The sequence below is a fragment of the Gavialis gangeticus genome, unplaced genomic scaffold (assembly GCF_001723915.1).
Source record: "Gavialis gangeticus isolate Ggan-Ray unplaced genomic scaffold, GavGan_comp1, whole genome shotgun sequence".
NCBI lineage: Eukaryota > Metazoa > Chordata > Crocodylia > Gavialidae > Gavialis > Gavialis gangeticus.
The window spans coordinates 25315184-25334049 of NW_017728993.1; the positions used below are offsets into that span (position 1 = coordinate 25315184).

An 18866-nucleotide genomic window follows, 5' to 3' on the forward strand; every position below is an offset into this window, starting at 1 on the left:
TTCTTTTTTTTTCTTTTTTTACTTCCTTGCACAATTATTGTGTTAATTTTATCTGCCCAGGTTTGGTAGACATGGGGAATTTATATAAAGATGTACCTCAAAACTTGGCTTGCAGTGTACACGTATGAGTGTAATTTTTAGTGTTTCCTGTTTTGGACTTTTCAAAATGTGGCATTGTTAAGCAGCTCACCAGTAATGGGGCATTCATTTCCATCTTAGAATCCTGTACCTTTTGTTAGGGTGTTTTTTCATGTGGAATCTCACCAGGAAGGGGTTGGGTTGTGATGTCTTGCTTGCTGCTAACAGGATCTGAAGGGAAAATCACGCTCACCCGTAAAGATCTGAATCTGTTTGGGACCTCAAGTGGGCTCTTGCATTGTTTGTGCATGAGAGTAGCTGTGCAGAGCATCTTTGCAATAGTGAATGAGGTTGCTAAAGAGCAAAGGAATCAGGAATGAAACTGCTTTCAGCTTCACATTTCAACTAAAGTGGGCAAAAATAACTTCCAAATGTGCAGTATACTGATGTGGCTCTTTAATCTCTTAGAGTAGGGAACGGTAGGGAAATGCTTTGGAATTTGGAACAGATGATTCATGCTGAAAGCTTGTAACGTCTGTAGCCTCAGTGCTATCTGAACCCAGGATCCCTTTACCATCTCATTTGAAGTATCTTTAATTTCTAGGCAGTTTCTGAGTGGGCCTTGCACAACTCGTTTTGTTCCTCCATCGACATTGGTGGTTTTTAGAGATTGAGCACTTCTGTGGGATTAGTAACATGCAGTGCATTGTTGTAAAATTCCTTAAATGGACTCTGATGAAAGCATTGCATGTGTTTTGAAAAAGTTGTGCAAGGAAAGCTGCTATAAGAGCCCCCCTTTTTTTTTTTTTTTTTTTTTGGTGAGGTAATAATGTACAGCCATGTGCAAGTTTGTGGCACTCATGAATATTCTTACATTCGTCATCTTGGCACCTGTTGTTCTAATTACTAGAAACTAATGCAGAGATGTCTCTTTACATTAGCAAAGTTGTTTTGCTGGTAACAGATTCCTAGAGTGTCCTAGAGAGTACTTATTCATTTAATCCTCTCTTTTTAACTTTCTATAGTCCCCTGCAGCCACCTTTGAGAAACATGGAGAGCATCTTCCCCGGGGAGAGAGCCGCTTTGGAGTGAGCCGCAGACGACACAACTCTTCTGATGGATTTTTCAATAATGGGCCTCTCAGAACTGCGGGAGGTAAGGGATCCGTGTGCTCTGTAATAGTGGTGCCCAGCATTTTTTCCAGGCAGGCTGGATGAACAGTGCCTGGACTAATCATGGGCCTGGCACGGATGTGGTACAGCACAGCACGGGGGCCGCCTTCCTGCCACGTAGAGTGGGGCAGGGGCAGCCTGGCCTGACGCCAGGGGGGGAAAGGGAGCTTCACCCAGCCCCACAGGAGGTGGGGGGCGGAGGCTGTTCTTCATGCTTTTTGGATTTTTGCTGGCAGCATTGATCTCTTTAATCCCTTCATTTAGATTGCTGGCATCAGCCCTCCCTGCTCCGCCATGACTCTGTAGATTCTGGGGTTTCTAAAGGAGCTCATGTTGGGCTATCCGGCAGTCAGCCTGGCTGGCATGGCCCTTCACGGGGTCATGATGGTATGAACCAGCGTGGTGGAGGAGGAAGTGGAGCCCATCGCCACTGGAATGGCAACTTCCACTCCCGGAAAAGTTCTGCCTTTCAAGAGAAGCTGCCTGCTGAAGCCAGGGAAGAGAAGAAGGAAGAGAAGGAGAAGTTGCAGTTTGAAGAAGAAGACTTTGTAAGTTGTGGCTCCTCATTAAAGGTGTCACCCATGAGAAATGGCTTTCCAGGTCTCATTTTGGTACTGTCTATAGGTGACATGGGTCTGCCGTTTCATTCTGTTCCATGCTTTCTGGGATCATTCTAGTTTTTATTGGAATGATCCTGAAGGCAGTGCTTAGGGGCTTTTAAATGTTTTCCCAAATTCCTAAGGAGTTCTTGACATTGAATTGTGGGTTGGACATTGTCATCATATTTTTATCATATTGATGTATACTGAAGACAGTATTGTGATACACAAGCCTCCCCCATCAGTCAAACCCCAGAAGGTGACAATAAGGATGTATCACACATAGGTATGCTTGTATCTATGGCAAATATGGATTTTGGCACCTTAATCTGGTAAAAGTGCCATGATAATCTCCCACAAGGTTTTAGTTTAAAGGTCACTTCTGGGGTACTTTGTGAGTGCTGGGGAATTTTTTTTTTAAACTAAGGTTGTTACTTATGGTAAGATCCAATATAATTTTCCCCCGGCTTTTAAAGTAGGAATGTTAGCTTTGTCAGAAGCTAATGGGTAGAAGCTTCACTTATAATAATCATAGTGGCTAATGCATAAAATTGCATCAGAATGAGGAGAAAATTCATTTGGTTTTGAATGTTCAGTCATCTGTTTCAAAAAATAGCAAGACATGGTAGTAGCTAAATTAGCCAGGGGTCTTTTATCAGTGGGTACTTTTTTTTTGAGGGGGGGAGTGTTGGGGGGTTCAGATTTGTTTTTCTCGCCTAACTTGGACAAATCCATAATCATTATAGTAAGTTAGACTGTGAACCAAAATCAAAAGTCAGGTTAGAACAAACATGCCCTACTGTGGTAATATCTGCCTAAAATATGAACTCTTGAAATGCTGTCAGAATTTGAACAACACTTAAAGGCAGCTTTCTTTTCTTGTCTACATAAATGCTTATATTCATTTTCTCCATCAAATTCAAGGTTATACGTTCTTGATATTGTTATCATATCGGTGGAGTTATAGATGTCTGTTGTATGTAAAATATGTGGGGCACTGAGTGCAACTGTTATGAGTAATTGGACTCGAAGCAGTGCGTGCACTAACAATACACCCCTGCAGTGCCTGGAGCCACAGATAAATATTTATTTAATTCTGGGTAATATCTTAAATGTTTAGTAAAAATACTTTAAAGCAGGACCTCTGGTTTGTTGACTTCAGTGTATTTCCAACACAATACATGTGTCTTTGATATGCAGTCTTTTAATGTTTCCAACTGTGGATTTTTTTTTACAGCCATCTTTGAATCCAGAAGCCGGGAAACAGAATAACCAGAGCAAACCTTTAGGGACACCTTCTGGAGTGTGGGGTAAGTGAGGCGTTTATATTACTATATAGAAAACAGATGCTCTCTGGTAGAGCAGAAGAATAGATTCAAGATCCAAGTTCTGTTCTTTTTTGCAAATTTGATTCAGATATTCATCATCTTTCCTCAGTATAATAGCAAGATCAGCTGCTACTGAAAAAAACGTTGAATATTTAACTGTTTACCTTGCTGTAGTTTTTCACAATTTACTGGTATTGAGAACTTGTGTAGACTGTGTCAGGTGGCAAATGATTAGACAATAAAGTATGATTTTTCTTCTCTTATTTCTCTTGCTGTGTTAGTGAATTAACATAAAATGCTTCTCCGGTTCACCTGGTCTCAATCTTGTTAGATTCAAGGTATCCCTTGGAAAATGCTAGCTCTTAGTTTTCACTCAAAAATAATAGAGCAATTCTTTTCTTGCAGTGAACTCAGAAATACCTCAACGAGTGAGAATGTTTTGACATGGATTCTTATTTCAAACCTCTGAGTTCCTCTTGTGAATCATGTGTAGGTGTTTTGAAACCCAACAGCTTTAAAATTGCACAGCATCCTGTGGCACCCATAAAAGGATCTTGTAGCACCCTGGTTGAGATTCACTGCTCTAATTGTGCAGAACAAATATTAGTATGTATGTCCATACCCTCCCTGAGTCTAGGAGGCTCTTAATTGTTATTATCTCAAGCATTATCTTTTTTTGCTAAATCGAGGGGCTCCCATGGGTTGATTCAAGTGGAGAAAATACCAGACTTTTCTGTCTTTCTCCAATACAGTAATCTCTTTGCTTGAAAACCAGCACCAGACTTGTCAATAGCAGCACCAGCAGAGCACTCTCATAGCATCTTTGATTCTGAAAGGGGGAATTGAAGTGGAGAGAGAACAAAGTATTATGAAATTCCTGAGGTTTCTTTCTTTTTTTCTGAGGTTTTTTTCCCCCTTGTGCTTTTATAGAAAACCCTCCTAGTGCCAAGCAACCTACCAAGATGCTGGTCATCAAAAAGGTTTCTAAAGAGGATCCTGCTGCCGCCTTCTCAGCTGCATTTACATCACCTGTTCCACATCTGGCAAATGGCAACAAGACTACCACCATTGTCCCAAGTGTCTACAAAAATCTAGTTCCTAAACCTGCAGCTCCTCCTTCCAAGGTACAGGAGCTTTCTGTTGGGTTAGCAGACTGCATGTGGAGTGAGCATTTTGTGGAAATAGCCAACAAACAAAGGAAGAAAGAAATGTAAATAGCAAGTCAGAGCTAATGCATTTGCTTAGGAGCTTTAGGGTTAAGACCTGTCTCTTGCTGAAACTATCAGTGTATTGCATTGTAACTTAATGCTCACCTGTAACAATACATTTTGGTTTTCTCCTTAGACAGGATGAAACCATGTTAACGTCTGTTGGATTTAGGGGGGGCCAGAACTTCAGCTAAAACCTCTCACCTAAATTAGACAAGACAGACAAAGGGTGCCAGAAGGCAAATGAACTAATAACAGTGATTAGGCTGTTCACATGACTACCTTACAAGATTATAACATGATTCATCAATATGGTTAAAATAATTTGGACCCATCTCAAAAGGCTAGACTAAATCATGTAACATAATCTTTCAGTGCAGTTTTAATCTGAACAAGCTTTACAGGTGCCCTACAAAAGACATTTGGGATTTTGCCCATTTTATTTTTATTCATCATTCTTTGTTTTATTTTGGCATTTTCTTTTTGTGATTGTGAGGAATACCTCTAACTCAAGTGTATGATAATCTAAAATCTTGTCTTCCCAACTGTTCAGTAGCTGTGATTAACAAGGGCTGTCCTAGTTGTGTATGTCCTCAAAGAAACATCCAGTGATTCTGAATGAGAGCCGGCTTTAGTGTTTTATCCTATAATAAAGAAAAACCTGAAAAGCCCCTTTTGGATTTTTGTAAAGAAACAAGTGACACATGCACAGTTCTTTCCCACTTTACAGGTTGCCTTTAAAGTTCATCCACCCCTCTTTCCTGCAAACACTGAAAAAATTCAAAATGATTCTGTAGATTTCTGATTGATATTTTCTGAGCTTTCCATTTGCTGTTTTTATATTCAGTTTTACAGCTTGTGTAACCTACCTGGGTGCCTGTCATGATAAATGAGGGTATCAAGCAGTTGTTGAAGTGGAAGGCCAAAAATCCAGTCTTTTTAATCGCTAGGTTGTATTTCACCTGTTTGCTTATTGCACATCCCCCAGCAGAGCATTATTGCAGGGAATCTGAGATCCTGGAGATGGAAAGCTTATTTGGTTACCTATTCTCCTCTTCATGGAATATATAATTGTTCCATGCAGAGTAGTGTCTAGAACATTTTGTTTTGGCTGGGACTTCCCTCCTGGAAAAGACTATGTCAGTCTAACAGCTTGTCTGGAAGCTTTTTCTAATACTCAGCTTGTTTTCATTGTGCCTTGAAAATGGTATTTTGTACTTGGATTTTCACAGGGTCTTAGAGGAGTTAAGTGCCCATATCCCTTGGAAATGAATAACCTAATAAGTCACTTGGGCTTCTCTGAGAATCCCAGAGTTTCCACTATGCGGTGTGTTTTAACCCTGCTAAGATAGTTTGTGGATCAATTGGATGGATCCTCAAGTACAGAACTAGTAGCGCATGTAGTAACATGAAGCCTTTGATTTGAGTACTAAGGTGGCATTGCAATTTTGGTGCAGAAGGTGGACAACTAAACCTTTGTGCCAAAATACCGATTACAACATGATACGATTTTTCACTTCTGCTCTCTGGTTCTGTCTTATAATGGCCGCAGTGCATGCTAGCATAGCTGACGTTGTGCCTTACTTTATTTCTCTTGCATGGTATACAGAGAAAGAATTAATGGGCCAATACTGCACAGCATGCCTTGTTCCTCAAGTATTTGGAATTTGATCTGTGTGTGTTGACAGTGCAAAAAAGCCCCGGTCAAGGATCAGATAACCAAAGAACGTTGCCTTTAGTTCTTAAGCTAAATTTGGCTCTTAAGGGATGCCATTTTCTAAGACTTCTTCAGTGATTACAAGTTAAATAAATGGACTGCACATATTTTATATGTTAGACAGGAAATGAAAACATCGTTTCTACCCCAGAGAAGCTTATAATCTGCACCAGTTTCCTGACTTGTAGAAAGAGGTGTCAGACTAAGGTAGGAGGGGAGTCTAAAACAGAGGATCAGGTTGATGTAAGGGGGAAAAAACATTTCTGGACCCCAGATCAGTTCAGCCCTGCTCCCCCCGGCCCCCACTAACTCTCTGCAAATGCACCTTTGAAGACGTCTTGCTTTTCTATCCTACTCTTTCTTTGTCTGTCATTTAAATTAGCTGTGGTCAGAGGCTCAGAACGGGTTAAAGGCTTAGGCACCAGCCTGCTTTGCATGAAGTAGAACAGCTGCAACTGGAGAGAGTGAGCACCACACTCCAAAACGCCCTAACTACACGGTAGCTAAGGTATACTCTAGTTAGGACAGTGGGTTCCAATCTCCTAAGGCAGAGGAGGGACTTGAACTAGATTCTCTGCATCCTGGATGAGTGACCTAACAAACGGCCTGTTAGCTAAGAGGATGATGTTGATACTTCAGCCATTACCTGTTCTGTGCATCTGGCCCTTTGTTTCCTTTTGTATTTCTTACAAGTTTCTGAAAATGACTGGTGTCATTTTGAATGAAATGGGATGGAATGTTTTTAGCATAACAAGGGCTGTTTCCAGTTTTTTTTTCCCTTTTGGCAAGAAAAAGCATAAGGCAGTGGAATTTGGCCGAAGCCGAAACAAACTTCTTTGCTGAGCCCACGTGAGTATAGGTGGGAGGAAGGAGAAAAGCTGGTGAGACCTAACTAAAAAAAAAAAAAGATAAATGCCCAAAGAAAAGAAATCGCACTGAATGTGTGTATACCATTCAGGTAGGGGCCTAAGCAGTACCAGACTCAGATAGCACATTTCCTTTGGGCTTGCTCCATCCAGAAGTAGTTTGGTGCATTAGTGCAACTTCCTGTAAGCATCGTTGTGCTCTGTCTCAGCTACATGACCTCCCGTCTAGGAGGGAACACTGTGGGTCACCTTATGATGCTTCTTGGTGCCATAATTGAGCTGCATGTACTTAAGCCATAGAAACAGTGGCCTCTGCTGTCCTCCTCTGCAAGTACAAAATCCATTTTAGGCCCAGATTTAGCTTCATCCTTTATGCCTCTAGCAGTACACTATTTACTTCCATACTAAATGCACCGTTTTTCAAAGAATCAGCCCTCCAAATTTGGGGTGCGTGACTTCAGCAGGGGAACTGCTTTTTCTAGGCGGGAACAGGTCTATAATAGATGCTGTATTCTAATGCCTACTACTTCTCTCACTGCCAGCAAACAGCAGGGGTAGAGTCCAGTGTAACCCTCTTGCAGCCAGCAAGGAATTGGCTGCAGCTTTTGACTGAGCAGCCAAAAGCTGCTGGTTTCTTCGTGGCTGAGGGAAGTTAACACTATAGCTTGTGCCTGAAGCCGACATTGAACTGGCTGAAGGCAAGTGAACTGCAACATGCAGTCAGCCATGACACTGGAAGAGTTTTTTTTCTACATCCTGCCTTCCACAAACAAGGTGCATGTATTTGCGGGGAGCATGTTATGCAGGAAAATACAGTATTCTACTTATTTAGTACTGCATTAATTCAGAACATTAAGAGTCATTAAAATGAAGGTGGTAGAAGCAAGAGCCTACTCCATTGTGCGTCTTTCTCATGTGATACTTGGTGCCATGCTTTCTGTTTTGAGATCCCTGTTGCATAGTTTGTTCTTGGCTGAGAGACATTCAAGAAAATAATTTTCCATGCAGCAGATACGTTTTCCAAGGCAGCTTTCTGTAACCGTAGTCATGGCTTTGCCACCAAGCAGGATCAGAGTGAAATTTTCCCCTGCGTAGTTGCATGAGGATTGACTTAGAAAATGTGTTGGTGTATGTGCTTCTGTCCCGCAGTAAATTGGATTCCCAGTCTAAATCTTGAGGCTTTCTAGATTTTTATTATATCTGTTGTCTTCTGTGTCTCACTGAACAAGCAAGGCATAACTGGACTGTTTCATTTCCCCATGTCCTTCCTTTTATTCCTAGCCTACAAATCCTTTGGATTTTCTTCTTCTCAGCCAGGGGAAGTTTCTGTTGAATAATGCAGTCAGTTTGGTGGTGGTGTGCAGCACTGCTCTGTAGGAAATTTAGGTTAATTTAATTATGATCTTGCCTCTGGGTTGGGAGCAGTTTTCAGACGCATTTAGTTGGTTCCTAGTACAGTTCCAGTCATTTCTCATTCAGAAGGTAGCTGTAACTCAAGGTATCGCTATGGGCTGTGTTGGGTGCTGAGAGACAAGAAAGGGGGATCCTCAAGGTCAAACATGAGGAAGTTGAGAGACCTTTTTGGAGTGGGAGGAGAGAATCTGTTCAGTTTGTCTGACAACTCGTTAGTCCAATTGAATGTTGCTTTGACTTGTTGTATCATTTGTAAGCATCCCACTCTTGTGCTGTACCACTTACTTTTTAGTCTGTTGTGTTCTCTTCCATATAGCCAAGTCCATGGAAATCTAACCGAAGTGAACATAAACCGGGCTCGCTCTCGTCCAGCCGTGACTCTGCCTTTACCAGTCCGGTGTCCATAACCAAACCAGCGGTATTGGCAAGTGGCTCAGTCCTCACCTCACCCAAAGAGGTAAGAAGTCGGGTTGGGAATTTCTTCAGCTAATGTTTCCTTTTAGAGGCATTGTTGTCTGTACCCAGCTGGGAACGGTGGAAGAGTGCTCAGGTGTCATAGGTTCTTTGCACGTTGTGCTAAATTCCCTGTTCGTCAGTGGAAATGCTCATGGACAATGGGCTACTTGATGTAAGAAGTGCTGCAGCAAGCGTTTGCCCAGATTTACTGGAATTGAACCTGTCATACAAGGTGTGCATACTTCATATGTTAATAACAGTGTGTGGTAATTGGGCTTGCACAGAATTAAAGTGAATCAGTGAATTTAGTGAAAACTTCCCCTTTATTATTGGGAGGCAGAACACATTAGCTTTTTGTTAGTTTTAAAAACCAAGAAGTGAAACAATTAGTTGCATTTTAATGTCCAAACTGAGTAAAGTACAAATAAATAATCTGCTAGATTTTAATTTTTATTCTTAAAATAAAACACTAATGATTGTGTAGCAGTTTTGGGGTTGTGTACTTGACATTCGTCTTCAGTGGGTTAACCTCCCTTTCTCTGACCATCGCCATCCTTAAAAGCACCTCAGAATAACAAGTTATTACTTGGCCAAGACTTCTGTCCTTTTAACTGTTCAGTATAATGAATCAGAGGGAAGTAGTAATAAGAGATGAGGGAAGAAGTTAAATTCTGTTGACAGTGATCCTTGTAATTTTAATAACAAGCAGTTTGATGTCATTCCCCAACTTGAGAGAAATGCCTGGGTATCTACTGAGCAGTAACAAAAGTAAGAGAGCCTGTCTGGTGCGCATGCTGTCCTTTTAGTCTGTAACTATTTCTTACAGAACAAAGAGAATCTTTTCAAATGAAAGTAATTCCTCTCTGGGAGCCGTGATAATAATCTACTGCAGATAGTATATTAAGTAGGACTAGGACTTCAATTTTGCTGAAGGAAGCAGATTCAGGGGAGAAGCTGGAAAGAAGCTTCTTACAGAAGGCAACACTAATGAACGTGCCAGTCATCTTGACTTTGATTTTGTGTTCTGTCCCTTTTGTTTTCTTTGCTAAAAGACTTGCTTTAAATTGTGTAAGCCCTTTTGGGGGTTGGGGACTTTTTTTCTTGTATCCATATGAGATAGTTTGGGTGCTACTACAACACCAGTTATATACATGAAATAAACTTTCATCACCAGATAAGAAGCATAAAACAAATTCAGATAGGCATGTGCTTGTTTTCTGATGCAGGTAGTACACTGTACTCTGTCTTGGGTAGCTTTTGTCTGAATTTCTGGGTAGTAAGGACACAAAGGTACCTACCAGGCAGCAGTTGGGGCAGAAAATCTGTTTGTTTTTTTTTTCAGAGACAAGAAATCCTTTTTAGAAAATCTCTGAAAGTTCCTCATTATGTTAAACTTTTTCCAGCACTGTCTGCTTGTTAACGGTTTTGCAGGAGAAAACAAATAAGTTGAAAGGCACTCCAGCTGCATCATCACTATCGCGCCAGTATCTGTAATCAGTTAAACTGGAAACAGAGAGTGATTTTTGTCCAGGCTAGAATTAAGCAGTGCAGAGTTGCAGCTACTCAGCTTTACCTCCCACTATGTAAAGACATGGTGTAAACTCAGGATTGCAGCCCAGTAATCTAATTCCAGTCCATCCTGGCACTGACCTAGTAAAATCAGTGCCTGCTTCTGGAAAGAGAGGGCTAATGGCCACCTTATGAAGGTGCTGAAGACCCAAGTTAAACATCTGTAAAATGTTTTGAAAACGAAAGGTACCATATGACACATCACCATTTCATACTGGATATTAGGGGAGATGGCTACTAGGTCACCAACACCTTTCTCTGAATACTGGGGGGACGATTACTCCTTATGAGGATGCTTTAGGTGCTTTACCTAATCAGCTTTTAAAATCCTGAGGCATAGGTTTTCCAGTGTTTCCCCTAAGAGCACATTCTGCAATCTTAGCAGCTCAGTTTTAAGTGAGCGGTCATTGTTGAAGCTCATTCTGTATTATGACACGCATAGCTTTTGTATGTGTAGTCTCCACGTTTCTAGACACTGGAGCCCTCGGTAAAAGAAAGATGACGTCATTTCAAAATCCTTCTGTAAAGAATTTTGAATATACAAACTTAAGCCTGTGAGCTTCCTCCTTTCTCAGATAAGGTAGCCACATTAGTTTCAAAGGTTTGTCTGTTTTTCAGTCAGTGCCTTTTTATGGTTGCCTTTCTCCTCACCCCTTAAAGTTTGTAAAATAGAGTTTTGATATGTTAGCATTTCTGAACCGGTGTCTTTGAAAAGGCTGCTGTAGACAAGAGCACGAGATATTTTATGGACTTACATTATACGTGCTTTCTAATCTACTAGAAATGTCATATTTTCATATTATCTGTGTTTCTGTTCAGTCACCTTCTGTCACTTACACAGGTAAATTAATTTAATGCTGAGAGCTTCAAACTCAATGGCGCTTCAGTTTTTATTTTATCCTGACATTCACACACCTGTCAGAAATGGGGGTTTTACAATCAACTGTTTGCTTCTCCTGCTACTGAATTAGACAGGTTTTGAAATGACTGCCTGACACATGTCACTACACAATTTTATTACCATTTATAGTACACACTTCTCCAGAAGAGATTGATTTCATCCTAGCGTTCATATACAGTGGGAATTAGGAACCAAAACCGGCACTGTGCCTCTTCTTACCTTTTTGTTTTGTCGAACGTTTTTTCCCCTTTGTCTTTGTCTCTGCTTAGAAGGGCTGCATCCACTGTACTGAAAATGTGTTGCAAAGTAAATTTGACATATTAAGCATATTATCTGTTGACAACCTTCTCACCCCCACAAGAAAAATCTGAAATGGTCCTGCAAAGCCCCTCCAAATCCTGCAACAAGAAGCTACTTTATGTAATTCTTGTCCTTGTATATTGTAAGAAGAGGGGGATAGGTCAAAGCACGTAGGGGAAAGAAAGGGATTGATTTGTGCATGAGATTCTAAGGTACTCTTTTGACATTTCCTTCAGTGGAGAGTCAAGACTCAAAAAAAACAGGATTTCTCATTGTTCTGGAGTATAGCCAGACTTGAATATCGTAGATGAAGACTGGGAGCGGTGGGGAAAATTAGGAAGCTGGGAACTTGGTACATATCCTCCAATTTAATTTTAATTGTACATCTCAACTATAAAGAAGAAACGGGTCCCAGTCCTCAGTTTAAAACCTCTGTAACACTGTACAAGAAGGCTAATATGCCAGCTGCTCTGCCATCTGGCTGGCTCAACCAGCATTGTTATACATGCTGCAGAGGATAATGGCACCACTTTGGTTTCATTATTTTAATTGGGTAGGCTTTTATGAGGTATGGAGAGCTGTTTAGGTCAGTGGGTATGAAGGGAGAAGTGGGAGGCAGGAGGAGGAGTCTGTTCCCCAGAAACTTGTGAGGCTGTGGACTCATCTGCAAATGGGCAAGAGTCATCAGTGCAGTCCTGCATCACTCTTAATGGGGGTGCTGAATTAACCTCAAGTGATGCCAGGATGGATAGCTCACATCATCAAGCGGTGTATTAAGTGAGGAGCAAGACAAGTGTGATAGCTCCATGACAGCATGAGTTAAGAGGAGAAAAAACAGTGGCAGAAACTGATAAAAAGGCTTGTTGGGAGACTTGCCTTCCAGGCTGGTGAGAGAAGAAGGAATAAATTTGGAACAGTGCAGCCAAGCACTCTGGAGGAGAACTGAAAGGAGATCTCTTGCAGGCAATTCAGCGAGATCAGGAGCTCTTGGTCACGGTATTAAAAGTTGCAAACAAACCCAAACTGTGAGCAGAGCCAGCTTTTCAGGAATGGATTAAAAATGTTTCTAATGTGTGTTCCACCTTCCCTGTCCAGAGTCCTTCCAGCACCACCCCTCCCATTGAGATCAGTTCTTCACGCTTGACAAAGCTGATGCGCCGTCCCACTGATAAGAAGAGCGAGTTCCTGAAGACACTGAAAGATGACAGGAATGGGGAGATCACAGAGAACAGAGAATGTGACAAATTGGATGATGTAAGAAAACTGCCCCCTCTACTTTCCTGGGCATTGCATGTCATAGGGATCTCTGCACAGAAACGATAGTCATACCTTTACTTCAAGCAGGAGGGAACGTAATTCCAAGCTCTTGCTTCACAAATAGAGATGACTGCATCACTGCCAGCTAATCGCTTGCTTAAAGAGAATTGTCAGTAATAGTTTAACTCCTGCTTCCTGGGCTGCAGTCACTAGAGGGAGAGAATACCGAATAGAAATGCAGGAGGGCTCAACATGCTGCATGTTGATGTGTGCCTGCCCCACACCTCTTCTGTATTTTTGTGTTACCCACACTTTAAACTTTTGTCTTAACATTTTTATTGGGGGGGAGGGAATTATTCATCATTTCTCTAAAATGGTGGTAGGGAAAGTAATTGAGAGAAACAGTTCTTATGTTGCCTCTGCTAGATCTGCAGTTGCGAATGGGCACTGTCCCTATAGTTGTACTTCCTTGTGAGTAAAGATGGTATACAGTGCACAGCAAAGAAGAGTGCATGAGAAAAGAAAATGTCAAATATTTGGCAAAGGAAAGGGGTGGTGTTTAGAATTATGAGGTTCTAAGGAATTTTTCTGATGAACACTATCAATATTTAAAAGAATGTTCAACCACTTTCCAAATCTCCTTGCCAGTCTGCACTTAAATAGTAGTTTTGGGACAGCGTTTTACAACAGTGCTGTTCTCCTTTATGCTTCTGTGAATAAACTGTCCCTTTAGAAAATACGCCTTGGTCCAAAAGGGAAACTGATTTGTAGCACTGGAGAAAGGTGCAGGAATGATGCTTTTGAGACCTGAAATGGTCCCCAAGAGCCACAGAACAAGCAGTAGCAGAGTAGACTTCCTCTGTGCACCACTGGGTGAGTCCTGATGCAGATGGGTACTTCTTGTGATAGACGGGTGGAGTTCACTTGGTAGTATCAGCTCCTTGGCCTCTGCAGCCAGCAGCAGCAGCTTGCATTGTGGACTTTGGTCCACTTGAAATGGAACCAAAAGGCACTAAATTCAAGTCCATGTCAGACAGCATCTACTTTTTCATGGTAACCTAGACTCAGTTTTGAAGCACTGGCTGGAGATGAGTATTTGAGACTTTGATTTGGGCTGCATGTATTGAAGGGCTGGTGTCTCATTGATATGGTGCAGCTCCTGTTTTTCTTTAGGTGGAGGGCAACAGCACACCAGAACCAAAGGAAAATTGGGAAGAGAATTGCCACCAGAACGGCCTTTCTCTCCCTTTGATGGAGGAGGGAGAGAATCTCTCTCATTCACTGGAAGCAGAACACAGGTGAGAAGACAACAGAAGAGGGTCTCTGGGGTGGAAGAGAAGTAATTTGCTGCTTTAAGCTAAAGGAAAGGAGATTTCTCTCCAGAGAACAAGTGTGGCTTGTGCTGTGCTGAAGGTGTGTGAGCTATAGAACAGTTAAGGGACTGAGAGAAGACAATAGTAGAAAGCAAGATACAGGCATGAAATATTAGCCCTGTTGGATTCTGGTGCCAGGATTTCATCCAAATTCTGTTATTCACCTGGCACTCTTCTAGCTCAGCTTCCGTAAACCACCTAAGGGTGCCTGGCTTTTTGGCTCTTTCCCAGAGCTGACGAACCAGACAGAGCCCCTGGCCCTATTCCATCTGACTTATGGGTGGTTTCCAAATGTGGGTGGCAAGGATTAGGGCAGAGGCGGGCAATTATTTTGAGCAGAGGGCTGCTTACCCAATTTTGGCAAGCTGTCGAGGCTGCATGGGTAGCTCCGCCCCTTGCCAGTGCCCCACCCTCTGGTCAATATCTTGGGACTTGAAGTCCTGCCCCCTTAACCTCTGACCTTTGCCACTGGACGTCCCTCCCCTTGCACCTGGAAGTACTCCTTTGGGGAAGAGGGTTTGCCATCTTATGGAAAAAACATTGTATACTAAAAATCAAACACTCATAATAATATCTTTTAATTTAATTTAAAAAAAGTCCTGATTTGTGTGCGTTTGTGCTGTATATATAGAAGTGATTGCATAAAGCTCAAAATGTAGTCTGACTTGTATATCGTGTGGGGTGTGCAGGGGTGTTGGGCGGGGGTGTGGGGTTTGTGGGGAGCTGTGGTTGGGTGGGTATGGGGGTTTGTAGGTGGAGGGGTATGTGTGTGCATGTGGCTATGGGAGCCATGGAGTGCAAAGAGCGCAGGCCTCACGCTCCATCCGGCTGCCATTGGCTGCTGCATGCCCGCTCACTCCCAGCCCCATGGTACAGGCAGGGACAACTGCGAGCCGCCCCAACCCTGCGCTCGCCCATCTGGGCTGAGCAGTGGCAGTGGGGGACAAACTGCTGCTGGAGTGGAGAAAATTTCTCTCCCTCCCCCGCCACTGGGCAGTTTCTGCTGTGGCTGCCTGCCTGGAGCCCATGCTGCACTAGGCTCTGATGCAGCTCCTTCACCACTGCTTGTTTGCTACCCAGTGCAGCTGTCCCACACAGCCACTGCTGCCACACTGGGCACCACGGAGCCGGCGGTGGAGGAGCTGCAGCCCAGACTCCAGTAGCAAACACTGCCCAGGAGCGGTGAGGAGGGGGGGGTGCTTTCCTCCGCCCCAGCAGCAGTTTGTGCCCACATCAGCCCGATGGGCGAGCCTGGAGCCGGTACAGGGCCCAGGCTAGCAGCGGTGGTGAGGAACAACCTGCTGCTGAGCTGGGAAGGAAAGCAGCACCCCCCCAGCTGCTGGCGCTTCCTGCAGCTTAGGACTTTGTCTTCTCTTCTCTTCGCATAGTGTCCCTATTGGATAGGTTCCTCATGTTTTAAAAACATGAAGAATGGGGGGGAAATTGTACATTGCGTCAAAGTGTAGATTTTCTTTGAGTAACCAATAGCAGTGTGATCTAGTGATTTGAGCCAGGGTAACAGGGTTTGGGAAATGCTCAGGTCTAATGTTTTCAGCTGCCACGCATCCCCCCTTCAGTGTCCCTAGGAAATATCATCCACCCGCTCAGTCTTATTGTGGAAGCAGGAAAGCTAAAGCAGTCTACCCATTTTGCTGGGCTGTGGATGATTAGAAATTTGTAAATGTTCATGTTGAGTATGAAGTGTGTGATGCATACACCAGGCTTAGCAACAACAAAAAATATAGATGTTCCCTAAATCTAGATGGCTAACTCCTGGAAGCATCCATCCCCATTTAGTCACTCATACATCTGATTAAAACCAGTCCTGCTTTTTTTTCTTTTGTTTCCTTTTAACCTTTTGACTTTTTTTTTTTTTTTAACCAAAAAAACGGACCAGATTATTAAAAGAAATGGGATGGCAGGAGTATCCTGAAAATGAAGAGAACTACCTTCCCCTCACTGAGGATGAGCTCAAAGAGTTCCAAGTTAAATCTGAGCAGGTATGTTAATGGCTGTGCTGGCTCTTCTCCCTCACCCCCTTTGCACCGCGTTCCTGCAATGAGTTTTTAGACTTCTGTTCTGTATGACAAAGTGGTAATAGGAAGTATATCTTGATTTTTCAAGTGATCATGAATCATCCATGGTGGAAAAAAATACACATGTACAACTAGAATGGATATTGTCACTGACTGCTTATTCTTCACGCTTCATCCTGGCTTAAACTTTCTTTCTCTTTTCCCCTCTAGCTAAGAAGAAATGGATTCGGGAAGAATGGATTTCTTCAGGGCCGCAGCTCCAGCCTGTTCTCCCAATGGAGAAGCACTTTTAAGACAGAGTTTGAGGACTCGGACACAGAAACTAGTAGCAGCGAAACTTCAGACGATGATGCCTGAAAGTGGGCACAAAAAATTTAAAAAATGAATAACACCAACCCAATAAACTCAGTTCATAGTTCAACATGTGTTTGGGGTTGTATAAACTAAACAGAGTTTATTCTGTCTCCAGTCTGTTCAGTTTTTCTTTTGTTGTTGAATACTTCTTGCACAAGGGAAATAATCTTATCCCAAAGAAAAAAAGAAATTGGCTTGTTTAGCTTTTTCTTTTGGTTTTGCCCTAATGCTTAATAGAAGTTTGTGCAGCTAGCAGATTTTGAGAGAAATCCCTTCTGGGGCAATGCACAAGTTCAGTCTTGTAAGCAGGATACAGGGGACTGATCTTTGCAACAACAAGCTTCTAATAATGCCGCCTGCATTGCATAATGTTGCGCGGTAACAATGTGCTAAAACAATCATTGTCAATGACAAAATGGCTATTGAAGTTCTAATTGTGTTAAATTAATGCTAATAACATGAGTTTTTTATTTTATTTTTTTGGCGGCTCGGGGAGCTTCATCACTTAACCAGGCGTTTGTGGTTTTCTTTTTTTTTGGGTACAGCTGTAAAATATTTGGATATAGGAATTGTTTGTGTTCTTCTTGCAGCCTTGATATTCAGGGTGGATTGTAAAATATAAATTTTTTGTGAGATTTCAAAGATTAAGATTATTTTGATAACATTATTTACAGATTTAAAAAAGTGACTATCACATTGAGTCTGTATGAGGGGAAAAACTACTGCATCAAAAAATAACTAACTTGGAATAAATATTTTGCATCAGTTTGCCAATTCTAATTGTCTTTCTTATGTAAGAGAAGATTTCCTGAAACAGATTTGCAGCTGTGGGGCTTTAGTAGCACCTGGAAGTAAGTACTTTATTCTCCTGACCCTGTTTTTCCACTTGACAAACATGGCGTTTTGCTATCATGCTTACATTACAATAGTTAAAATATTCCTGCTTTATAAAGAGACAGCGAGGAGAGGACAGCTAGCCATATAGCTGTTTTAAAACAAATGTAAAGAGAAGAATTCTACTTAGAGCTGCTTCAGTATTAGCATTTGCTTTCATTTCTTACTTCATACGCTGTAGATAGGCAAGTAAGACTGCCCACTTTGTCGGATTCTCATGTTCCAGTGCAGTTATCCGTTTTTGCCACGTGGCAAGGGAATTTGTAAATTCAAAGCTTTTTCCATTGAAACCTTTTTCACAAGGACATTTATATTAAGTTAAAAAGGATTTTTGCAGACAGCTTTTGTTTTAAGCCGTTTCTGTGTTGAATGTGTATGCCGGCACCTTGGTTTGGGAAGTGTCAGCAGCATTTACAAGTTTTAAGTGTGGGTGGCAGATCAGGAAAGATGATCAGTATATTGGATATGAAATTCTAATTGCTCTGTTGTAACATAATTTCTGATCAGTCTAGACCTGAGCCATTAAGACAGCTACCAGTGCACTGATTAATGAATTCCTTTTAGGTAGCTGTTTGGAACCTGGGGAGCATTATCTGCTGAGTACCCTAAACTGCCTTCAGATTTGTGCCTCCTGGTTTGCTATTGTCCCTCTGTTATTGCAACAGTAATATGGTTATATGAAATAAGAAGGCTGACGAAAACGTTTCTTTATCCCTGTCACATTGGAACTAGTCTTCAGCCTAGTGGCTCTAGTTGTCGTTCTCTAGTCATCCGTTAATTGCTTCTCTTAATGAACTAGTTCCCTGTGCGGGATTTAAGTGTTAAAGCTCTTCAAGACATGAGGCCATCTACATGGAAGTTGTACCAGTTTAATGTAAGGTGTGGGTTTTTAAAAAAAAACAACCTTTTTTTTTTATAAATGATGTTAAAAAGTGTGGACCTTGTTTTGGTTTAAGTGAGCTTATTTAAATCTACTGAGAGCAGAACTAAAGCTAAGCATCGATATGCCATTCAAACCAAAATGAGTGTCTACATTCACTGGTTTCATTTAATGTCTTTAAAACCAAATTTATGTAAATTACGTAAATTTTACCTTTATAAAATGTTGAGGGGTCCATTTTTTTTTCCAACATGGTGAGTTAATTTTGTCTGTTCACAGCCTCTGTCACGTGCCCAGAATTACTTGCATTAGCTTACAGTTTCTTCCTCCACACTACAGCATGGTGACTTGTGGAGGTTATCTTCAGATGCACTAACTGAGCAAACCTGCTTCCTCAGCAGCCTGTAGACAGCAAACGAGGAGATGGCTGATAAGAGCAGACTGTTCACCAGAGGGTTGTAGAGT

General features: G+C 41.9%; 1 protein-coding gene across 2 annotated transcripts in view; it reads left to right on the top strand.

Moving 5' to 3' along the window:
- The window catches only part of GPBP1L1 (GC-rich promoter binding protein 1 like 1), a 24172-nt gene extending 6771 nt beyond the window's left edge, over positions 1–17401 (top strand). Inside the window, exons 3-12 of one of the 2 annotated variants that reach the window (XM_019501387.1) lie at positions 1104–1233; positions 1515–1798; positions 3087–3159; positions 4108–4301; positions 6223–6309; positions 8698–8838; positions 12703–12861; positions 14038–14162; positions 16135–16237; positions 16484–17401. In XM_019501387.1, coding sequence (XP_019356932.1) covers positions 1104–1233; positions 1515–1798; positions 3087–3159; positions 4108–4301; positions 6223–6309; positions 8698–8838; positions 12703–12861; positions 14038–14162; positions 16135–16237; positions 16484–16630 — 1443 coding nt within the window. In that variant the 3' untranslated portion in view covers positions 16631–17401. The remainder of the gene's footprint in view (positions 1–1103; positions 1234–1514; positions 1799–3086; positions 3160–4107; positions 4302–6222; positions 6310–8697; positions 8839–12702; positions 12862–14037; positions 14163–16134; positions 16238–16483) is intronic. The other variant, XM_019501388.1, reaches the window with a different exon arrangement.
- Positions 17402–18866: the final 1465 nt, after the last annotated feature.